We start from the raw sequence: 20,185 nt of genomic DNA, 5'->3' as shown, positions 1-20,185 counted from the left end.
TGTATCTATTTTATATATTGATGTTCTTTATAAAATATAAATTCTTTAAAATGATTCTGCTGTTTTTAAAAAGTTTGAAAAAAGCAGCAATAGAGATATACACAGATAGCACATTGATTCAACAAGTATTTATTAACTGTGCCAGGCATTATGGTTGGTGACACAGCAATGACATTCTCATAGGGTATACATTGAATAAAAGGCTAGGCAAAATTAAACATGATATTAAAATCAATATTAAATAAAAATGTCTAAGGAGTCATCTTGAGATTTTTAAAAATACAACATTTGGGGCGCCTGGGTGGCGCAGTCGGTTAAGCGTCCGACTTCAACCAGGTCACGATCTCGCGGTCCGTGAGTTCGAGCCCCGCGTCGGGCTCTGGGCTGATGGCTCAGAGCCTGGAGCCTGTTTCCGATTCTGTGTCTCCCTCTCTCTCTGCCCCTCCCCCGTTCATGCTCTGTCTCTCTCTGTCCCAAAAATAAATAAACGTTGAAAAAAAAAATTTTTTTTTTAAATACAACATTTATCTAGCTTTGGAAATTACCTGTGGAAAACATCATTGGAAGAACCAAATGACAATTTCTTATTTTTTCACGAGGGTATATTCTGAACAAATTAGGCACACACACACACACACACACACACACAAGAGTTTCACATAGGCAAATGTATAACCATGCATTTCGAAAGAGAATCCAGTCTTAGAGAATAATCTGCCCTACTTTTGTAGTCCTATGAAACAAAAACGGGTTAGTATGTAGGACTATTAGTATTACAGAGCATTAGTCTCTACTGAAGACTTCATTTCTGACCACCTGTATTAGTTACCTGTGGCTGCAATAATAAATTACCAAATGATGGCTTTAAAACAACAGAAATTTATTCTCCCATAATTCTGAAGGCCAGAAGTCCAGAGTAAGTTTTTGCTGAGCTGAAATCAAGCTGTCAGCAGCGCTCTGCCTTTGGATGCTCTTTGGGGAGAATCCATTTCTCGTGCCATCCAGCTTCTGATGGCTGCCTGGCTGGCATTCCTTGGTGCATGGTGGCAGCAGTCCAAACTCTGTCCATCTCTGTTCACATTGCCTTCTCTCAGTGTGTCTGAAAACTCCCTCTGTCTTCGTTTTATTGTACACATGCAGTTGCTTCTAGAGCCCACCCACATAATCCCGGATAAACCCTTCAAGACCCTCAATCTAATCACATCTTTTGCCATATAAGGTAATATTCACAGGTTCTGGGAATTAGGACTTGGACATACATTTGAGGTCACTATTCAACCCACTATACCATGATACTTCTGTGGCTCCAGATATCCAGCCAAAGGGTAGTAAAAAAGCAAAACAAAGTTTACCCTTGTAACAAGCCATTGTTGTAAGTAGCTAGAATTTATTGTTTTAATTACCCTTGTAACAAGCCATTGGTGTAAGTAGCTAGAATTCATTGTTTTAATTCTGATTTGTCTACCTCAAGAAAAAAATTCTTAAGTTTACAGAAAAAGCAACCAGAATGATCATGGATATAAGAGAATTGTGAATAGACTAAAAACATTTGGTCTCTACTCTGGAAAGATGAAACAAGCTATGACCAAAGTCTTGTAAGGGATATACAGAGAGTGAACACTGATTTTGTTCACCAAATTTTGAAATTCTAAAAACAAGAGAGCCTCCCTACCTCACCCACCCACACACACATCTGATTCTGGGGAAATATTTATGATTAGAGGAAGAACTACTTAAGTTTACAGTGAGTGATTTAAGGTATTGACTGGGCTTAGAAATCAGCTAAAAAGTTCACAACAGGTTTAATGTATGCAATAAAATTGATATGCTGTTATGGTCAAACTAGGAATTCTCTAATATAAATCTTTATTCCAAGATAGCCAGCATAAAACCATCTCTAATTTCCCTTAGACTAATATGATTTTACTCATCAGATTTTATTATTTATCACTTGAGCTCTTGACTCTAAAATCTAAGCCTCTGCAGTTCAATATGCTAACTACCAGCCACATGACAACTTAAATGTAAATTAATTAAAATGAAAGATTCAGCTCCTTAGACTAGCCATTTTAATAATCTTCAAAAGCCATTTGTCATAGTAGCCACCATATTTGATAGAACAAATCTAGGACATTTATATCACTGCAGAAAGTTCTTATTAGACAGTGATGTTCCATATATATGTAGTGTGATCGTTTCCACTTGGATGTAAGTAACACATTTCAAACTCAATTTGTTCTACATTAAAGTCATCTTTTCTCTTCCCCTTCACCCCATAAAGAAGCCACATGTGCAATTTGGTTCTTCTCTAGCGTTCTTTTTTTTTTAATGTTGTTTCAAACTGATTCCCAGACTTCTTCAGCTTAATTAGCTGCAAAGAATGAATTGTGTATAAGCAAAAACTGAAAAGAGCTGCAGTGTCCAAGGGGCTGGGGCTTAAAAATATTAGAGATCTAGATTTTATCAGATCCATGAACAAAATTTTTAAAAAGCAGTCATAATATAAAATAGCAGCTCCCAGTAACTTCTTCAAGCTTTATCTTCTTCAGAAGTTGATTCAATTCTGTTTGCTTCCTTCTTGGAAGCTTCATCAAAATTCTCCACAAAATCTGGAACTTCATCATCATCATCCTCTCTGGTAGCAAGTGGTGCCTTTCCATCCACAGATTGTTTGGGCAGAACTTCAGGCAGCCTTCTTAAACTAGTCAGACTGTCTGCACCAAGTTGGTTTAAGATACTGAGTAGCATTTCTGTCAGATGCTTCCTCTCAGCATGGCCTGTAATGGTGAAAGGGTTCGCTGCCAGGGATGCCTGAACTTTACGGTTGTTAAAGTGGATCACTGTTCCTTGGTTTGTGGACATAGTCACTCCTTCAATACCAGAGATATTGTTTACCCCTAACTTCTTTAAGGAGACCTGAAGTTTTTTGTCATCTGCTATAGCTGTTCGATGAGCCACCTTTTTTCGGCGAGCAGTTCCTTTCCCACCAATGCGCACTTGTGCTTGCAGTTCGACGACGAGTTTCTCCTGGTTCATGATAGTCGCTTTCATCTTGTTGGAGAGGAAATGCGCCTGGGACTAGGGTTGGCGCTCAGGGGGTCTCGGGTGGACCATCTGAGATTAGGTGCACACACGGCGGGGAAACAAGATGGCAGCTCTAGTGTTCTCTAAAGGGCACCACTATTTACCCATCTCACTGAGCAAGAAACCTGAATCATGCTCATTTTTTCCCCTCCTACCTAACCTCCCACATTCATAAGGCAAAAATGATTTTTTTTTTTTTTAATTCCTCTGTGAGGCACCTGGGTGGCTCAGTCGGTTAAGCATCCCACTCTTGGTTTCGGCTCAGATCATGATCTCACAGTTCGTGGGTTCAAGCCCCTCATCAGGCTATGTGCTGACAGCACGAGTCTGCTTGGGATTCTGTCTCACTCCCTCTCTGCCCCTCCCTTGCTCGCTCTCTCTGTCTCTCTCAAATAAATAAACTTAAAAAATTAAAAATTCCTCTATGTATTGAATTGGTATACTTCTCTCCATCTGCATCATTGCCACATGTGTTCAGACCACCATAATCTCTTCTGAACTACTGCTGTGGTTCCCTAACTGCTCTCCCTGCTTCCAGTCTTAATTCTAAACCTTTGCCCATCTCGTTCTGTTGCCAGAGCATTCTTTCGAAAACTCAAACCTCACTATATTTAATGTCCTCGGGGTGAATTCCAAACAGTTATTGAACACTTACCAAGTGCCAGCACTGCTCTAAGCACTTCACATTATCTCACGCAATCCTCATAACCAAGGCCACTGGGTATGGCTGTACAGGTTCTGCTACTATTAACTATGTGGTCTCGAGTAAATAGCACACTCTCAAACCCCCACTCCACAATTTACAGATGAGAAAGCAACCTATCTATCTCAAGTGAAATTAACTCCAAATCATTTTAATTCCTGAGTCCACATATGTAATTAAAGGCCATATTTTTTTTTCAATATATGAAATTTATTGTCAAATTGGTTTCCATACAACACCCAGTGTTCATCCCGAAAGGTGCCCTCTTCAATACCCATCATACCCTCCCCTCCTTCCCACCCCCCATCAACCCTCAGTTTGTTCTCAGTTTTTAAGAGTCTCTTATACTTTGGTTCTCTCCCACTCTAACCTCTTTTTTTTTTTTCCTTCCCCTCCCCCATGGGTTTCTGTTAAGTTTCTCAGGATCCACATAAGAGTGAAAACATATGGTATCTGTCTTTCTCTGTGTGACTTATTTCACTTAGCATCACACTCTCCAGTTCCATCCACGTTGCTACAAAGTTAAAGGCCATATTTTTAAGTAACAGTCTATCTTTAGTGAGGACAAATGCAAAGTATTACATTTGTGGATAAATTATACTATATGTAGAAGATTGTACTTTCAAAGCTAAAAGTTATAAAAACCAAAGAGGCTTCACTTCTAGGAAGAAATACTCCCTCTTTCCTCATCAGATTAGAACGTGGAAGAAATTCTTAAAATGATCCACCCTTTTCTAAAGTAAAGCAGCAAATCTTTGTGTTACTTATTGGCCATTCCAAGAAATTTGATGCATAAGGCATAAATGACATCCTAATAGGTTGATTATTATGAATTTTGGGGCTGAATTTGTGAAAGGCAAAAAGTAAAGAAGATATAATTATTAAATCTCATTTAGTAAAACCCAATCTTATGTTTGTGTAGTGTTAAAAATTTTGTGGAAATAATAAAGTACTTGATCTATAAAACCAATGTAGGACATTCAGAGAGTTTAAAATTAGAAGAAAAAAGATCTTAATCGTGTACAAATGAGTATTCTTAGGTCATGGTAAAATTAGAGTGAAGGCAAAGCTGGTGGTAAACTGATTAATTTGTATAAAAATTCAATTATTCAGCAGGAACATTATATGAACTTTGTTCCAATACACATTATAAAATCTGTATTTCTAAATAAAACTGTTGTATTATTTAAATTGTACTTAAAAACTCTGAATGTGAACTTCTAATTGTGGCCAAGATGGAGTAACAAGGATCAGATTCACTCTCTCACCTAAAACACAAAACTGAACAAAGTACATAAAACAGTAATTTTTAGGTATTAGACATAGGCAACAGAAGATAGCCATAAGAGAGAGGAAACAAATGAGGTGAGTTCTGAGGGTGCAGTGCAGGGCAGAGGAACTCAGAGCCTAGCAGTCTCACAGAGTTGAGGAAGTGAAGCTGGGAGTCGCAGAGGTTAAGGGCGAGAGTTCACAGAACAAGTACCACAGAGTTCTGAAAAGAAAGAGAACTCCAGAGATTTGCAGGGGTCCTCTTTGATTATTCAGTTGTAAACTTAATGCATATGTGTGAAGAAACAGCACAAAGATGAGGAAAAGCCACCAGAAAGATTTAGAGGCAATAATTCTCAAAGCTTAGGGTTGCAAGCAGTTTTTATACTTACTGGACACAGAGTGGAAGCACTTAGAATTCATGAGGCATCAGGTAGAGTACTCAGAAGCATATTGCCTCAATAGTAGGGCAAAATTAGACTAAGGCTGCTCTGGATCTGCCTAATAAAGCATAATAGCTAACTTCAAAAGAATCAAATCATTTCCAAGTAATTTAAGTACTTCTCAGAACAAAGCTCAAGAATTTTTTAATACAAAAAGTAAAACTCAGTTTCTGGCATCCAATTCAAAATTATCTGGCATGCAACAAAGCAGGAAAATACAGCCCAATCATGAGAAAAATTAACCAAGTGGAAGCGTTCTTATTTTTTTTTTTACATTTATTTATTTTTGAGAGACAGAGCACAAATGGGGGAGGGGCAGAAAGAGAATTCAACACACAATCCGAAGCAGACTCCAGGCTCTGAGCTGTCAGCAGAGAGCCCAACACAGGGCTCGAACCCACAAACCATGAGATCATGACCTGAGCCGAAGTTGGACACTTAACTGACTGAGCCACCCAGGCGCCCCTCAAGTGGAAGAGTTCTAAATGGCATGGATGAAAGAATTAGTAGGCAAAAATGTAAAATCTATAACTATATTTTATACATTCAAGAAGTTACAGGAAAACTTGTACATAATAAATGCAGACGTTGGAAATACTAAAACACTCAAATAGAACTTCAAGATGTGAAAAATCAATGTCTAGATGAAATTAAGAGATTAGATACTATTGAAGAAAGATTAGTGAAACTGAAATCATGACAATAGAAGCAATCCAAAATAAGACATGGGGAAAGAAAAGATTGAGAAAAACAATCAGTCAACTATGGCAGAATTCCTAATATATATGCAATTAAAGTATAAGAAAGACAAGAAAGAGTGGGGGGTGTACTTAAATAATGACCAAAAGTTTTACAAATGTGATTAAAACAATTCACAGACTTAAGAAAATCAACAAGTCACAACGACAAAAAAAAAAAAAAAGAAAGAAAATTCACCAAAGTATATCATTAAAAAATTGCTAAGAATGACAGCAAATATTCACTGGAAGAACATGCAAAAGACAGTGGAGCAATATCTTTATTGAACAACAGCAACAACAAAAAAACTATCAACCTAGAATTCTATATTTAGCAAAATTATCTTTCAAAAGGGAAGGTGACATTTTTTTCAGATATACAAAAGCTGACAGACTTCATCACAAGTAGATATTCACTATCAGAAGTATTAAAGGAAGTCCTTGAAGCAGATGAAAATGCCAGATAGAAATCTAGACATATACAAAGAACATCAGAAATGGTAAATATGTATATACATATAAAAATCCCTTTTCCTTATTTTTAAAGTCTTTTTAAAAGATAATTGACTTTTTGAAGCAAAAATAACAAGTTTATTATAGCACTATAACATAAAGGGAAAGAAAACTTATGACAACAGCACAAAGCTCATGAGAAAGACAAGACTGAAGGGTCTTATGCTATATTTGCAGTGGTATAATATCACTTGAAGGTAGCCTATGATAAGTTAAAAATGTACACTAAAAGTCCTAAAGTAATCACTAAAATTACAAAACAGAATTATAGCCATCAGCCAGGAAAAAAGATAAAGTAAAATCATAAACAATATTCTATTTATCCAAAAGAAAGTAGAAAAAGAAAAAGGAAACAGGACAGAGTAAATAGAAAGCAAATGATAGTTTTAAACCCAACCCCGTCAATAATATTAACTGCTAACAATATAAACAACCCATTTGAAAGGCAAAGATTGTTCAACTGTATAAAAAAGAAAAATCCATCTATACATTGCCTACAAGAAACTCACCATAAATCTAAAGACACAAACAGGATATAAGTAAAAAGATGGAGAAAAGTAAACCATAATCAACAAAAAATCTAGAGTAGCTGTATTAATATTAGACAAAGTAAATTTCAGAATAAAGAATATGGCCAGAGATTTAAAAAGATCATATTGATAAAATAATTGATTTATCAAAGCATAATAATTCCAAACATTTATGCAGTCTAATTAGAGAAATCCAAAATACATGAAACACAAGTAATAGAATTAAAAGGAGAAACAGGCAAATATATAATTACAATTAGAGATTTTGATACCACCTTTCAATAGTTGATAGTATAAATAGGCAGAGAATCAGTGAGAACTTGGACAACATTATCAACCAACTTGACCTGACATTTATAGATCACTTTATCCAACAATGGTAATTACACATTTGTTTCAAATGCACATGAAACATTCATCAAGCTATACCATACCATACCATACCATAAAACATACCACACCATAAAACAAGTTGCAATAAATTTAAAAGGAGTTAAATCATGCAAAGTATTTTCACTAAACCACAATGGAATTAAATTAGGATTATTAACAGAGATAGAAAACCCGTAAGTATTTGGAAACTAAAGAAAAAACTTCTAAATATCATATGCATCAAAACAGAAATCAGAAGAATTAAGACATTTTGAACTAAAGGAAAATGGAAGTACAAATATCAAAAGCTGTGAGATATAGTTAAAACAGTACTGAGAGGAAAATTTATAGCAAAAAAGAAGAAATCAATCAATGACCTAAACTTCTACCTGTATAGGAAACTAGAATAAGAAGTGCAAATTAAATCTAAAGCAGACAGAAGAAAGGAAATAATGAAGACCAGAATAGAAATCAAAGACATTTTTAACTTAATTTTATTTTTTTTATGTTTTTATTTATTTTTGAGAGGGAGGGAGGGGTAGAGAGAGAGGGAGACACAGAATCCGAAGTAGGCTCCAGGCTCTGAGCTGTCAGCACACAGCCTGAGGCAGGGCTTAAACTCACAGACCACAAGATCATGACTGGAGCTGAAGTTGGACGCTTAACCAATTGAGCCACCCAGACACCCCAAGAAATTTTTAAAAAGTAAAACAATACAGAAAATAAATGATACCAAAAGCTGATTCTGTGAGTAACTCAATAAGATTGATAAATCTCTAGACAGACTAATTAGGATAAAGAGAAAGAAGTATGCAGTATGAGGAGTATAAGAGGAAACATCACTATAGATTCTACTGAAATTAAAATGATAAGAAAATACTAAAAATTATATGCCAATAAATTTGACAACTTAGGTGAAGTGGAAAAATTCCTTAAAAGACACAAATTACCAAAGCTCCCTCCTGAAGAAATAAATTAAAAAAAAAACAAAAACTACAATACAATACAAAAAACAAAGATCAATACAAAAAAAAAATCTTTTAATAACATTTTGGCAAATCAATTGCAGTAACGTATTTGAAGAAATCTACATTATGACCAAGTAAGAACCACCCCAAAAGTGACTATGTGGCACATCTAAGTGACTAACGCCTGAGACACTTACATATTTCCCATGGTCCAGGTGTGGCCTTGTAAAGTGGCTGAAATTTATCTCAGGCTTGTAAGAGGGTGTGGATAGAACTTAGATGGAGCCAGAGCTATAAAGACTCTGTATTAGAAGACAAGGAACACATTTATATATCAACAGCCCACGATCCAATGGGGCAATTTATAAACTACCATGTGTCAATGTAGGATCAAATGACAATTGAAACCCAGGCAGTTCTAGTTCAAATCCTGTCTGTACCACTAATTAGTTGTGTGACTTTGTGTGAGTTACTTAATCTATCTAAACTTCAGTGTCTTTATCTCTAAAACGAGGGAAATAATAGTAGCTACTTGTTGGGAGAATTAAATGAGATCATGCAAGTACAGTATGCACTCAGGCCAATATTAAAAAAGACAAAGAGAGAGACAGAGAGAGAAATTCTATAGTGCCTTCCTCTGAAAATAATTGAGTGTTATGTTGTCAAGATGACACAGTCAGATAGGGACTGGGAAAACAATTTATAACTCAATACTTGTTCTGGATTTTTATTTGTTTGCTAAATAAGTTGACATATAGATGTACTCTTTATTTCTTGCTCTTCCTATTATTATGAGAAATTAAGTGAGTCTCTCAATTCACTGTGCCCCAAATTGCAAAAGGAAAAGAAACACAAACGTCTAACCAGTAATGTGTTAGAACCGGTTTACGTTGGCTCATGAGAATCAATTGTTAAATTTTTAGAAATTTTATGACCTGGTTGTTAAACAGTTATTATTAAAAAGTAAATTATATAAGCTTACAGATTATTAAATTATATAATAACAAAGATAATACAAGAAAAGTATAGAGCAATATCCCTGATGAATATTAATACAAAATTTTAAACAACATTCAACAGAATTCAATAGCACATTAAAAGGATTATATACCATGACCAAGTGAGGTTTACTCCTGAAATGCAATGATGGTTCAACATATAAAAATCAATCAATATAATATACCACATTAACAGAATGATGGGGAAAAAAAAACACATCATCTTACTTTCTCATGATAAAAACATTCAACGAACCAAGAATAGAAGAAAACTATCTCAGGGTGCCTGGGTGTCTCAGTTCATTAAGTGGCCGACTTTGGCTCAGGTCATAATCTCCCAGTTGGTGGGTTTGAACCCATGTAGGGCTTTGCATTGACAGGGCGGAGCCTGCTTCAAATTCTGTCTCCCTCTCCCTCTGCCCCTCCTCTGCTTGTGTGCTCTCTCTGTCAAAAGTAAACATTAAAAAAAAATTTAATTGAAGAAAAGAAATAAAAGGTATGCAAATTGGAAAATAAATAGGAAAATTATCACTGCTCACAGATGGCATGACTTTTTATGTAGATAACGCTATAGATTCCTCAAAAAAATTGTGAGAACTAATAAACAAATTCAGCAAAGTTGCAGGATACAAAATCAACACAAAAATATAAGTAGTGTTTCTATATGCCAACAATGAACAATCTGAAAAGCAAATTTTTAAAAACACTTCCATTTACAATAGCATCAAAAAGAATAAAATACTAGGGCACCTGGGTGGCTCAGTTGGTTAAGCGTCTGACTTTGGCTCAGGTCACGATCTCGCAGTTCATGAGTTCGAGCCCATGTCAGTCTCTGTGCTGACAGCTTGGAGCCTGCTTTGGATTCTGTCTCCATCTCTCTCTGCTCTCTCTCAAATATAAATAAATATTAAAAGAAAAAAGTATAAAATACTTACGAATAAACTTAACAAAGGAGGTGAAAGATAAATACACTGAGAACTACAAACATTGCTGAAAGAAATTAAGAGGACACCAATAAATGGAAGAATAGCCTGTGTTCATGGATTGGAAGACCTAATATTGTTAATACTGTTATTGTTCAATCCAAGGTGATCTACAGAATCAACGCAATCCTTATCAAACTCCAAATGGCAATTTTTGCAGAAATAGATTAATCCATTCTGAAATTCATATGGAATCTCAAGGGACCCTGAGTAGCCAAAACAATCTTGAAAAAGAACAAAATTGGAAATCTCACACTTCCGGATTTCAAAAGTTACCACAAAGCTACAGTAATCAAAACTGTCATGCTAGCATAAAGACAGACATATAGACCAATGGAACAGAATAGAGTACCCAGAAATAAACCCTCACTTATATGGCCAAATGATCTTTGACAAGAGTGCCAAAACCATTCAATGGGGAACAAATAGTCTTTTCAGTAAGTGGTGTTGGGACCTTACACCATATACAAACATTAACTCAAAAGGATTAAAGACCTACATATAAGACCTAAAACTATAAAACTCTTAAAAGGAAACACAGAGGGAAACCTTGATGACAATGGATTTAGCAGTGATTTCTTGAATATGACACCAAAAGCACAGGCAACAAAAGTTAAAGTATATTGGACTACATCAAAATCAAAATCTTCTATGCACCAAAGGATGCCGTCAACAGAGTGAAAAGGCAATCTATAGAATGGGAAAAATATTTCCAAATCATATATCTGATAAGGGATTAATATCAAGAATATATACAGTACTCCTATATCAACAACAAAAAACAACTAATTCAATAAAAAAAAAAAAACAGGGAATGAATAGATGTTTCTCCAAAGAAGTTATACAAATAGCCACAAGCATATGAAAAGATGCTCAACATCACTGATCATTAGAGAAATACAAATCAGAACCACAATGAAATACCACTTTATATACATTAGGATAGTGACTGTTAAAAAAAAAAAAGATGGGCAACCGGTGGCTCAGTCAGTTGAGCGTCTGACTTCGACTCAGGTCATGATCTGCAGGTTTGTGGGTTTGAGCCTCACATAGGGCTGTCTGCTGCCTTTCAGCACAGAGCCCACTTCAGATCCTCTGTCCCCCTCTCAGTGCCCCCCCACTTGCACTCTGCCAAAAATAAATAATTTTTTTTAAACAGAAAATAAATGTTGGTGAGGAAGTGGAGACATTGGCACTTTGCTGGCAGAAATGTAAAATGGTGCAGCTGTTATGGTAAATAGTATGACAGTCCCTGAAAAGATTGAAAATGGAATTACCATATAATCCAGCAATCCCACTTAAAAAAAAATTCCGATGTAGTTAACATACAGTGTTATATTAGTGTCAGGTGTACAAAATACTGATTCAACAGTTCCATATATTATTTAGTGCTCATCAAGATAAGTGTACTCTTGATCCCCTTCACCTATTTTGCCCATCCTCCCACCCACCTCCCATCTGTTTGTTCTTTATAGTTGAGTCTATTTCTTGATTTGTCTCTTTTATCCCCCTTTGTTCATTTGTTTGCTTCTTAAATTCCACATATGAGTGAAATCATATGGTATTTGTCTTGCTCTAACTGACTTATTCCACTTAACATTATACTCTCTAGATCCATCTCTGTTGTTGCAAATGGCAAGATCTCATTCTTTTTTGTGGCTGAATAATATTCATATATATATATATATATATTTTTTAACTTCGCATATATTTCTAGAAGTGAGAGTAATCTTTTAAATTTGACCAAGCTTATCTTAAAACAGGTTGAACCATCTTAAAATCTGACCAGGGCTGCTTTACGCCAAGACATTGAGTGATGAGCTCTGTGGGCTTTTGTTTACATTGTGGGTTTGCTCTGGCTCCTGAATCAGCAGAATCAGGCCCCTCACGCATGAGGACAAAGCCACAGCTGACTTTTCCCCTTTCTGGCCAGCCCAAGGGACTTCCAGAAGCCTGGCCTCAAGGGGCTGGAGATTCACAAGCATTAGGTAAGAGGCGGGATCAAGGTGGGGGTCTGGGCACAGAGCCAGGTGGGAGACAGCCTGACCCTCAGGGGTTTTGCATGCCTCCCTCCTTTCCTTTCCTCACACTCAACATGTACAAAATCAACCATATGTGCAGGCATGAAGGGAGGGGGCAGGAAAAGAGAGAAGGGGAGGGAGACAATAAGGGATTTGCCCATCCGTCCACATATACCCGGAGGGAGATGGAAAACGGGAATTTACTCTTCCCTTGTTGGTGTTCGTTCCTGCACACGTCCTGGCAATGAAGAGAATTCTAGAGTTTATATCAGTCTCTCCTTTTATGTAATTAAAAAAAAACCTGTAAGCTGTCTTATAGGACACTGGAAATTACTGGATATAGTGTGCACATATTACTGTACTGGGTACAAACACAGATCCCCTGTTCTGTTTACATGGGTGATTTAAGGGCTTTTCAAGGGCTTTGGGGGACTATTTTAATTTGTTCCTCATTCTGAAGCAGCAGCCATTTGGACTATGCTATTTGAAACCATGACTGGATTTTGCAATGAAGCCACACATCCATCCCTGGGGTTCTTTTTTGGCTTATCTTCTGAAGCAGCAGTGGCTTGAGCGAGAAGTTCTGTAACTGAACAATCCAATATATAGGATATATACTATATCTTCTTTATCCATTCATCTGTTGATGGACACTTGGGAAGCTTCCATAGTTTGGCTATTGCAAATAATGGTGCAATAAACATAGAGGTGCACGTATCCCTTTGAATTAGTGCTTTTGTATTCTTTGAGTAAATACCTAAAAATGCAATTACAGGATTGTAGGGTAGCTCTAGTTTTAGTTGTCTGAGGAACTTCCACACTGTCTTCCACAATGGCTGCACCAGTTTGCATTCCCACCAATAGTGCAAGAAGGTTCTCTTCACTAACACTTGATGTTTTTTTGAGTTTTGGGGTTTTTTTTTGTTTGTTTGCTTTGTTTTGAATTTATCCATTTTTGAGAGAGAGAGAGAGAGAGAGCACAAGCAGGGGAGGAGAAGAGAGAAGGGGAGACATAGAACCCAAAGCAGGCTCCAGGCTCTGAGCTATCAGTGTAGAGCCCAACATGGGGCTTGAACTTATGAACCATGAGATCATGACCTGAGTTGAAGTCGGATTCTTAACCAACTAAGCCACCCAGGTGCCCCTTTTGAGTTTTTTATTTTAGCCATTCTGACAGGCGTGAGGTGATATCTCATTGTGGTTTTGATTTGTATTTCCCTGATGCTTAGGGATGTGCAACTTTTCATGTGTCTTCTTTGTACAAAAGTCTGTTCATGTCCATTTTTAATTGGATTATTTATTTTATAGGTGTTGAGTTGTATAAGTTCTTTATATATTTTGGGTATTAGCCTTTTATCAGAAATGTTATTTGCACATATATTTTCCCAATCAGTAGGTTGTCTTTAGTTTTGTTGGTTGTTTCCTTTTCTGTACAGAAGCTTTATATTTTGAGATCATCCCAATAGATTATTCTTGCTTTTGTTTTCCTTGCCTTAGGAAATATATCTAAAACATGTTGTTATGGCCAATGTCATAGAAATTACTGCCTATGCTCTCTGTTTCAGGTCTCATATTAAGTCCTTAATCCTTTTTGAATTTATTTTTTGTGTACAGTGTAAGAAAATGTTTCAGTGTTATTCTTTTGCATTAACTGTCCAGTTTTCCCAATACCTTTTGTTGAAGACACTGTCTTTCCCATTGCATATTCTTTCCTCTCTTGAAGATTAATTGGCTATATAATTGGCTATATAATTGGTTTATTTCTGGGTTTTCTATTCTTTTCTGTTGATATATGTGTCTATTTTTATGCCAGTACCACACTGTCTTATCACAACTTTGTAATATAACTTGAAGTCTAAAATTTTGATACCTCTAGTTTTGTTTTCTTTCTAAGATTGCTTTGGCCATTCAGGGTCTTTGTGATTTCATACACATTTTAGGATTGTTTGTTCTAATTCTGTAAAAAATGCTGTTGGTAGTTTGATAGGGACTGCATTAAATCTGTAGATTGCTTTGGGTAGTATAGACATATCAACAATATTTGTCCTTCCAATCCATGAGCAAGGAATGTCTTTCCATTTCTTTGTGTCATCTTCAATTTCTTTCATCAATGTTTCATAGCTTTCAGAGTACAGGTTTTTAACCTCCTTGGTTAAGTTTATTCCTAGGTATTTCATTTTTTTTGGTGCAATCATAAATGGGATTATTTTATTAATTTCTCTTTCTGCTGCTTCATTATTAGTGTATAGAAATGCAATGGATTTCTATATATTGCTTTTGTATCCTGTGACTTTACTGGATTTATTTATTAGCTTAGTAGTTTTTTGGTGGAGTCTTTAGGGTTCTCTATATATAGTATCATGTCATCTGCAAATAGTGAGTTTTACTTCTTCCTTATCAATTTGGATGCCTTTTATTTCTTTATGTTGTCTGATTGCTGTGGTTAGGACTTCCAGTACTATGTTAAATAAAAGTAGTGAGAGTAGACATGCTTGTTCTGTTCTTGACCTTAGGGGAAAAGCTCTCAGATTTTGCCCATTGAGTATGATGTTTACTGTGGGTTTTTCATATAAGGCTTTTATAATGTTGAGGTATGTTCCCTCTACACCTATCTTTTTGAGGGTTTTTTATCATGAATGGATGTTGTACTTTGTCAAATGCCTTTTCTGCATCTATTGGAATGATTATGTGCTTTTTATTCTTTCTCTTATTGATGTGATGTATCGTATTGATTGATTTGTGAGTATTAAACCACCCTTGCATCCAAGGAATAAATCCCACTTGATCACGATGAATGATGTTTTTAATGCATTTTTGGATTCAGTTTGTTAGTATTTTTTGTGAGGATATTTGCATCTATGTTCATGAGAGATAATGGCTGTGGTTCTCTTTTTTTGTAATGACATTATCTGGTTTTGGTATCAGAGTGATACTGGTCTCATAGAGTGAATTTTGGAGTTTTCCTTCCTCTTATATTTTTTTGGAATAGTTTGAGAAGAATAGGTATTAACTCTTTTTTTCAATGTTTGGCAGAATTCACCCGTGAAACTGTCTGATTTTTGTTTCTTGGGAGTTTTTTTTATTACTGACTCAATTTCTTTGATGGTTATTCAAATTTTCTATTTCTTCCTGTTTCAGTTTTGGTGGTTTATATGTTCCTAGGAATTTATCCATTTCTTCTAGGTTGTCCAATTTGTTGGCACATAATTTTCCATAATATTATCTTTCAATTGTTTGTGTATCTGTGGTGGCAGTTGTTATTTTAAAAGCAAACAAACAAAACAGAAAATAACAAATGTTGGTGAGAAACTGGAACTCTTGTGCACCATTGGCAGAAAAGTAAAATGGCGCAGCTGCTATGGAAAACAGTATGGCAGTTCCTCAAAAAGTTAAAAATAAAATTAACATATAATGCAGCAATCCCACTTCTGGATAGATACATAAATTGAAAGCAGTATCTCAAGGAGTTATTTGTATATCCATACTCATAGCAGCATTATTCACAACAGCCAATGGTGGAAGCAACCCAAGTGTTCATCAACAGATGAATGGATGAAGAAAATGTGTTATAGACATACAACGGAATACGATTCAGTCTTTAAAAAGAAGGAAATTCTGTCACATGATGCAATATGGATGAGTCTTGAGGACATTATGTTAAGTGAAATAAACCAGTCACAAAATGACAAATACTGTGTGATTGCACTTATATAAGGTACTTATATATAAGGTATCTAAAATAGTCAAACTCATAGAAACAGAGAAGAATGGTGGTTGTCAGGGGCTAAGGGAGGGGGAAATGACTTGTTTTGGATATAGAGTGAGTTTTGTAAGATGAGAACAGTTCTGGAGATTGGTTGCACAACAATATGAATACTTAACATTACTGAAGTGTATGTCCACTTCGTAATTATTGCAGTGGTAAATTTTATGTCATGTGTGATTTACCACAATTTAAAAATGTTAAAAACAAGGATAATAAAGACTCAAACCCCATAACTTCCCAGTTATTTTACTGTATTTACTCTAATATATAATCTTGGGGTTATATCTATTGTATTTATGTGGTAAACATACTCTATACAGGTGGGGTTCTGCATATCCCTTCCCAGCTCAGCATTTAAAAAGATCATATTGATAGCTTGAAATTAGCCACGATGAAAGTATTTGTCCCCACAGAAATAGGTGAACAGTAAAAATAGTTAGTTGTTTGTTTGGAGTGCTGTTTGTTAAACATTTACCTGCACACCACTAGGTCTGGCATACATGTAGATTTGGGCCCTTTCTGCCACTGAAAAATACACTAATCACCGGCACTGGGGGACCCTTCTTTCTAAGCCCCTTTGACAGTAATAGGGGATGATCAGGGTGGATATTGAAATCACATATAGAGTGTTATTTTTGTTCATGGGCCTCAGGGAGAAAGAATGTAAAGAAGATCACTAGGATTTGATGGGGAAAGTGTGTCAAACCTGCAATTCTTTATCTGAGCATCTACATTATTCACATCTATCCTTTCTGCCCAACACTGCCTTGACCAAACCCCTCAGGCAGAAGTCCCCAGGCCCAAGCCAACCTTGCACACCCTGCATCTCCAACCAAATCATCTCTGTTATCAGTGGAACAATGGCCCAAAGTCAGTAGTTCTGGGATCCATCCTAAGGTATTCAGAGGTGAAAAGATCCAGATCTTTGAGGCCACTGGGAGTAAAGTCTGGCTGATGAAACATCCATCTTCCTTCAAAAACTTGTTAATTGCCTGCCAATTTGGCAACTTTGATTAGCACTCTGAGTACTAGGAGGAAGTCACTGGTGCCCCCTCGTGGCAAACTTTGAGGAGGAGAGAACCCAGAACTGCCCAGAAAACATGGAGAACCAAAGGACATGTCAGGTGACAAGCAAGTGCAAAACAGGGCACACTGTTGTGCTTCCCTGTCTGTTATGAAAGGAAGTGGGGTTGGGAAAACAGATTTATACTATCTCTAAAAAGGTTATTATATCAGTGTAATGCTTTAAAAATACTTTAAAGAAATAGAGACAGCTTGTCCTTGTATCAGGAGAGATCACACAGCAAGGGTTAACAGAAGCAGTGCCAGCCACTCCTGAGCAATGGTTTCTCAAAATCTGGTCCTCCGACTGCCTGCATGACAGTCACCTGGCATGCGGATAAAAATGCATCTTCCCAAAGATCAGCCAAACCTGACAGATTTCGTTTCTCTGGAAGTGAACATGTAAAACAAGCTTACAAACACGAATATTTGAGCCCCAGTTGAATTCAGAGATGAGTAAGAAATTCAGGTGGGTTGTTATTTTGGTGTAGCTGTCTCTCACTGAAAGTCTCTCATGTAATCTCTCCCATATCAAAGGAGACAGAAGAGACAGGATGATTATGACATGTGACCCTGAATGGATCCTTGTCCAGAAAAAAGTCATTAATGGGGCAATCGAAGTAATTAGAAAAATGTCTGAAGATTAGTTAATAGTATTGTTTCGGGGCGCCTGGGTGGCTCAGTCGGTTAAACGTCCGACTTCGGCTCAGGTCATGATCTCACGGTCCGTGAGTTCGAGCCCCGCTTCGGGGTCTGTGCTGACAGCTCAGAGCCTGGAGCCCATTTCAGATTCTGTGTCTCCCTCTCTCTCTGACCCTCCCCTGTTCATGCTCTGTCTCTCTCTGTCTCAAAAATAAATAAACGTTAATAGTATTGTTTCAATGTCAATTTCCTTGTCTTGATAATTGTACTATGGTAAGGTATTAACATTTAGAGAAGTTGGGTAAAGGGTCTCTGGGAATTTTTGGTACTGTTTTTTTTTTAAATTTTTTGCAAGCACAACATTATTTCAAAATTTTAAGTTACAAATTTAAAAAGAAGCTTGGGTCTCCCATTTGATAAGTACTTTATATCCTCCCTACCTGAAAAGTGGCCCATGGACAAGCGGCACCTGGAAACTTGTCAGCAAGGCAGATTCTTCACAACCCCAAAGAAACTCTGAACCAGAATCTGCAGTTTAACAAGATTCCCAGGTAATTCCTATGCTCATTCAAGTTTGAGAGACACCAAAGTTCACACACATTACCCCATTAAATCTTCCAACAACATGACATGACATGAGAGTATTATCCCCATTTGACTGATGTGGGGGCTGCAACTCACAGAATCATCACTTGCCCTATGTCCCATAAGCACATAAGTAGAAAGGTCAGATGTGAACCCAGGTCTCTCTGACACTAAAGCCCATTTTCTTGAAGTGCTAACTGCTGTCTGGTTGCAGATATAAAATTTACTATTATATGCAAGGCTAGGACTCAACTCTTACAGATCCTACTTTCTGGCTTCTATTGTAAAGGCAGATATATTTGAGAGAGCACTAAACTGTGAGACCAGAGTCACAGTCCTGGTTCCTTTTTGCCCATTCATTGGTTTGCAATGTCAGGAGTTCCCTAGACGAAATCTGAAACTGCTCCCCATACACGGAGGGCAAGAAGAGATGGAGGATACAGACTGCTCCCGATGGGTGGGTGGCCGTTGTAATGAGCAAAGGAACCTGCACGTGGGGCTTGTGTCGAGTAGCTGCAAGATGAGTAGATTTTTGCACGCACTCATCAGACTCCTAAAGGTTCATACAGAAGCCTTGACTGATTTCCGTCATGCATTCAGTCCAGATGGTCTCAACACCTTACTCTCTCAAGGCTATGTCCTTGAAGCAGCTGCTAGTATGGGAATAGCAGGCTGAACATATGTTCCAAGGACAAAGGAGGGAGTGAGGAGCCTCTGGTTGCCCGCATCCAGCTCTCAGGTGCACTGGAGGTCATGTCCTCCCGATGACCTCCTCCAGCACACCTCCACTGAGGCTGCCTGGCCTCTCAGGGTGGCAGGATGCTCACATGTGGAGTGAATATGAGAGACAGATACTGTGCATGGTCCCTTCCAGTTCCAGCATCCAGTTGGCTTTCTGTCACCTTTACCCAGGCTCCACAGCTAGTTGGAGTGGTTGGTGACAAACACATTGTCATTGTATCCCTTCATCTAAGCCTGCCAACGCTGGTCTTCAGAACCCAAGAAGCACGTGACCTCTCTCACTGGTGTCCTTCCCCCTCTTAACCACGTGCCCCCAGTGTATCCAAATTCTTCAAGCCCCTCTCTTCCCAGGCTCCTGGTCTTTATCTCAGGCTGATAGGATTATGCCTGGCTCTGAAAGACCTGCACCGAGAAATCCACTTTGCTGTGTTAGCTGACACAGCCTGTGGAGTACTGCTCCGAGGATGCATGTCTGTGCCCCATGTGAAGCACGAAGTGACCCTCAAATGGTGACACAGACAAAATTGCAACCTGGTGAGAGACCCTGCCCAGGCTCCTTAGGTCTCTTCACACACGTGGGTCTACTCAGAACTAGCCCTTCGAGGAAGAAGCTGCCAGGTCATGAACATTCTTGCACAGAGTGGGGAGGGGGAAAGCAGTCAGGGCCATCTGAGTCCTGATGACACATAAAGCTGCTACACAGAGACAGGTGCGCTGAAGGGTCTGAGCCTCATGTCAGTTTAGAGTTTATCCCTGAGAAGATTCATG

General features: G+C 37.4%; 1 protein-coding gene across 1 annotated transcript; it reads right to left on the bottom strand.

Moving 5' to 3' along the window:
- Positions 1-2,392: 2,392 nt before the first annotated feature.
- On the bottom strand, positions 2,393-3,057 carry LOC115518308 (transcription factor BTF3-like). The gene has a single exon (XM_032593717.1). It carries the CDS (start codon positions 3,049-3,051, stop codon positions 2,530-2,532), a length of 522 nt encoding a protein of 173 aa, XP_032449608.1. The 5' UTR covers positions 3,052-3,057; the 3' UTR covers positions 2,393-2,529.
- Positions 3,058-20,185: the final 17,128 nt, after the last annotated feature.

This window comes from Lynx canadensis, chromosome B4, assembly GCF_007474595.2.
Source record: "Lynx canadensis isolate LIC74 chromosome B4, mLynCan4.pri.v2, whole genome shotgun sequence".
NCBI classification, from domain to species: Eukaryota; Metazoa; Chordata; class Mammalia; order Carnivora; family Felidae; genus Lynx; species Lynx canadensis.
The sequence above is the reverse complement of the archived record's forward strand: the minus strand, read 5'-3'. Positions and strand labels throughout refer to the sequence as shown.

Bases quoted from the DNA above. Each gene is read 5' to 3' on its own strand.
- LOC115518308 (XM_032593717.1), bottom strand. From the start codon at position 3,051: ATGAAAGCGACTATCATGAACCAGGAGAAACTCGTCGTCGAACTGCAA.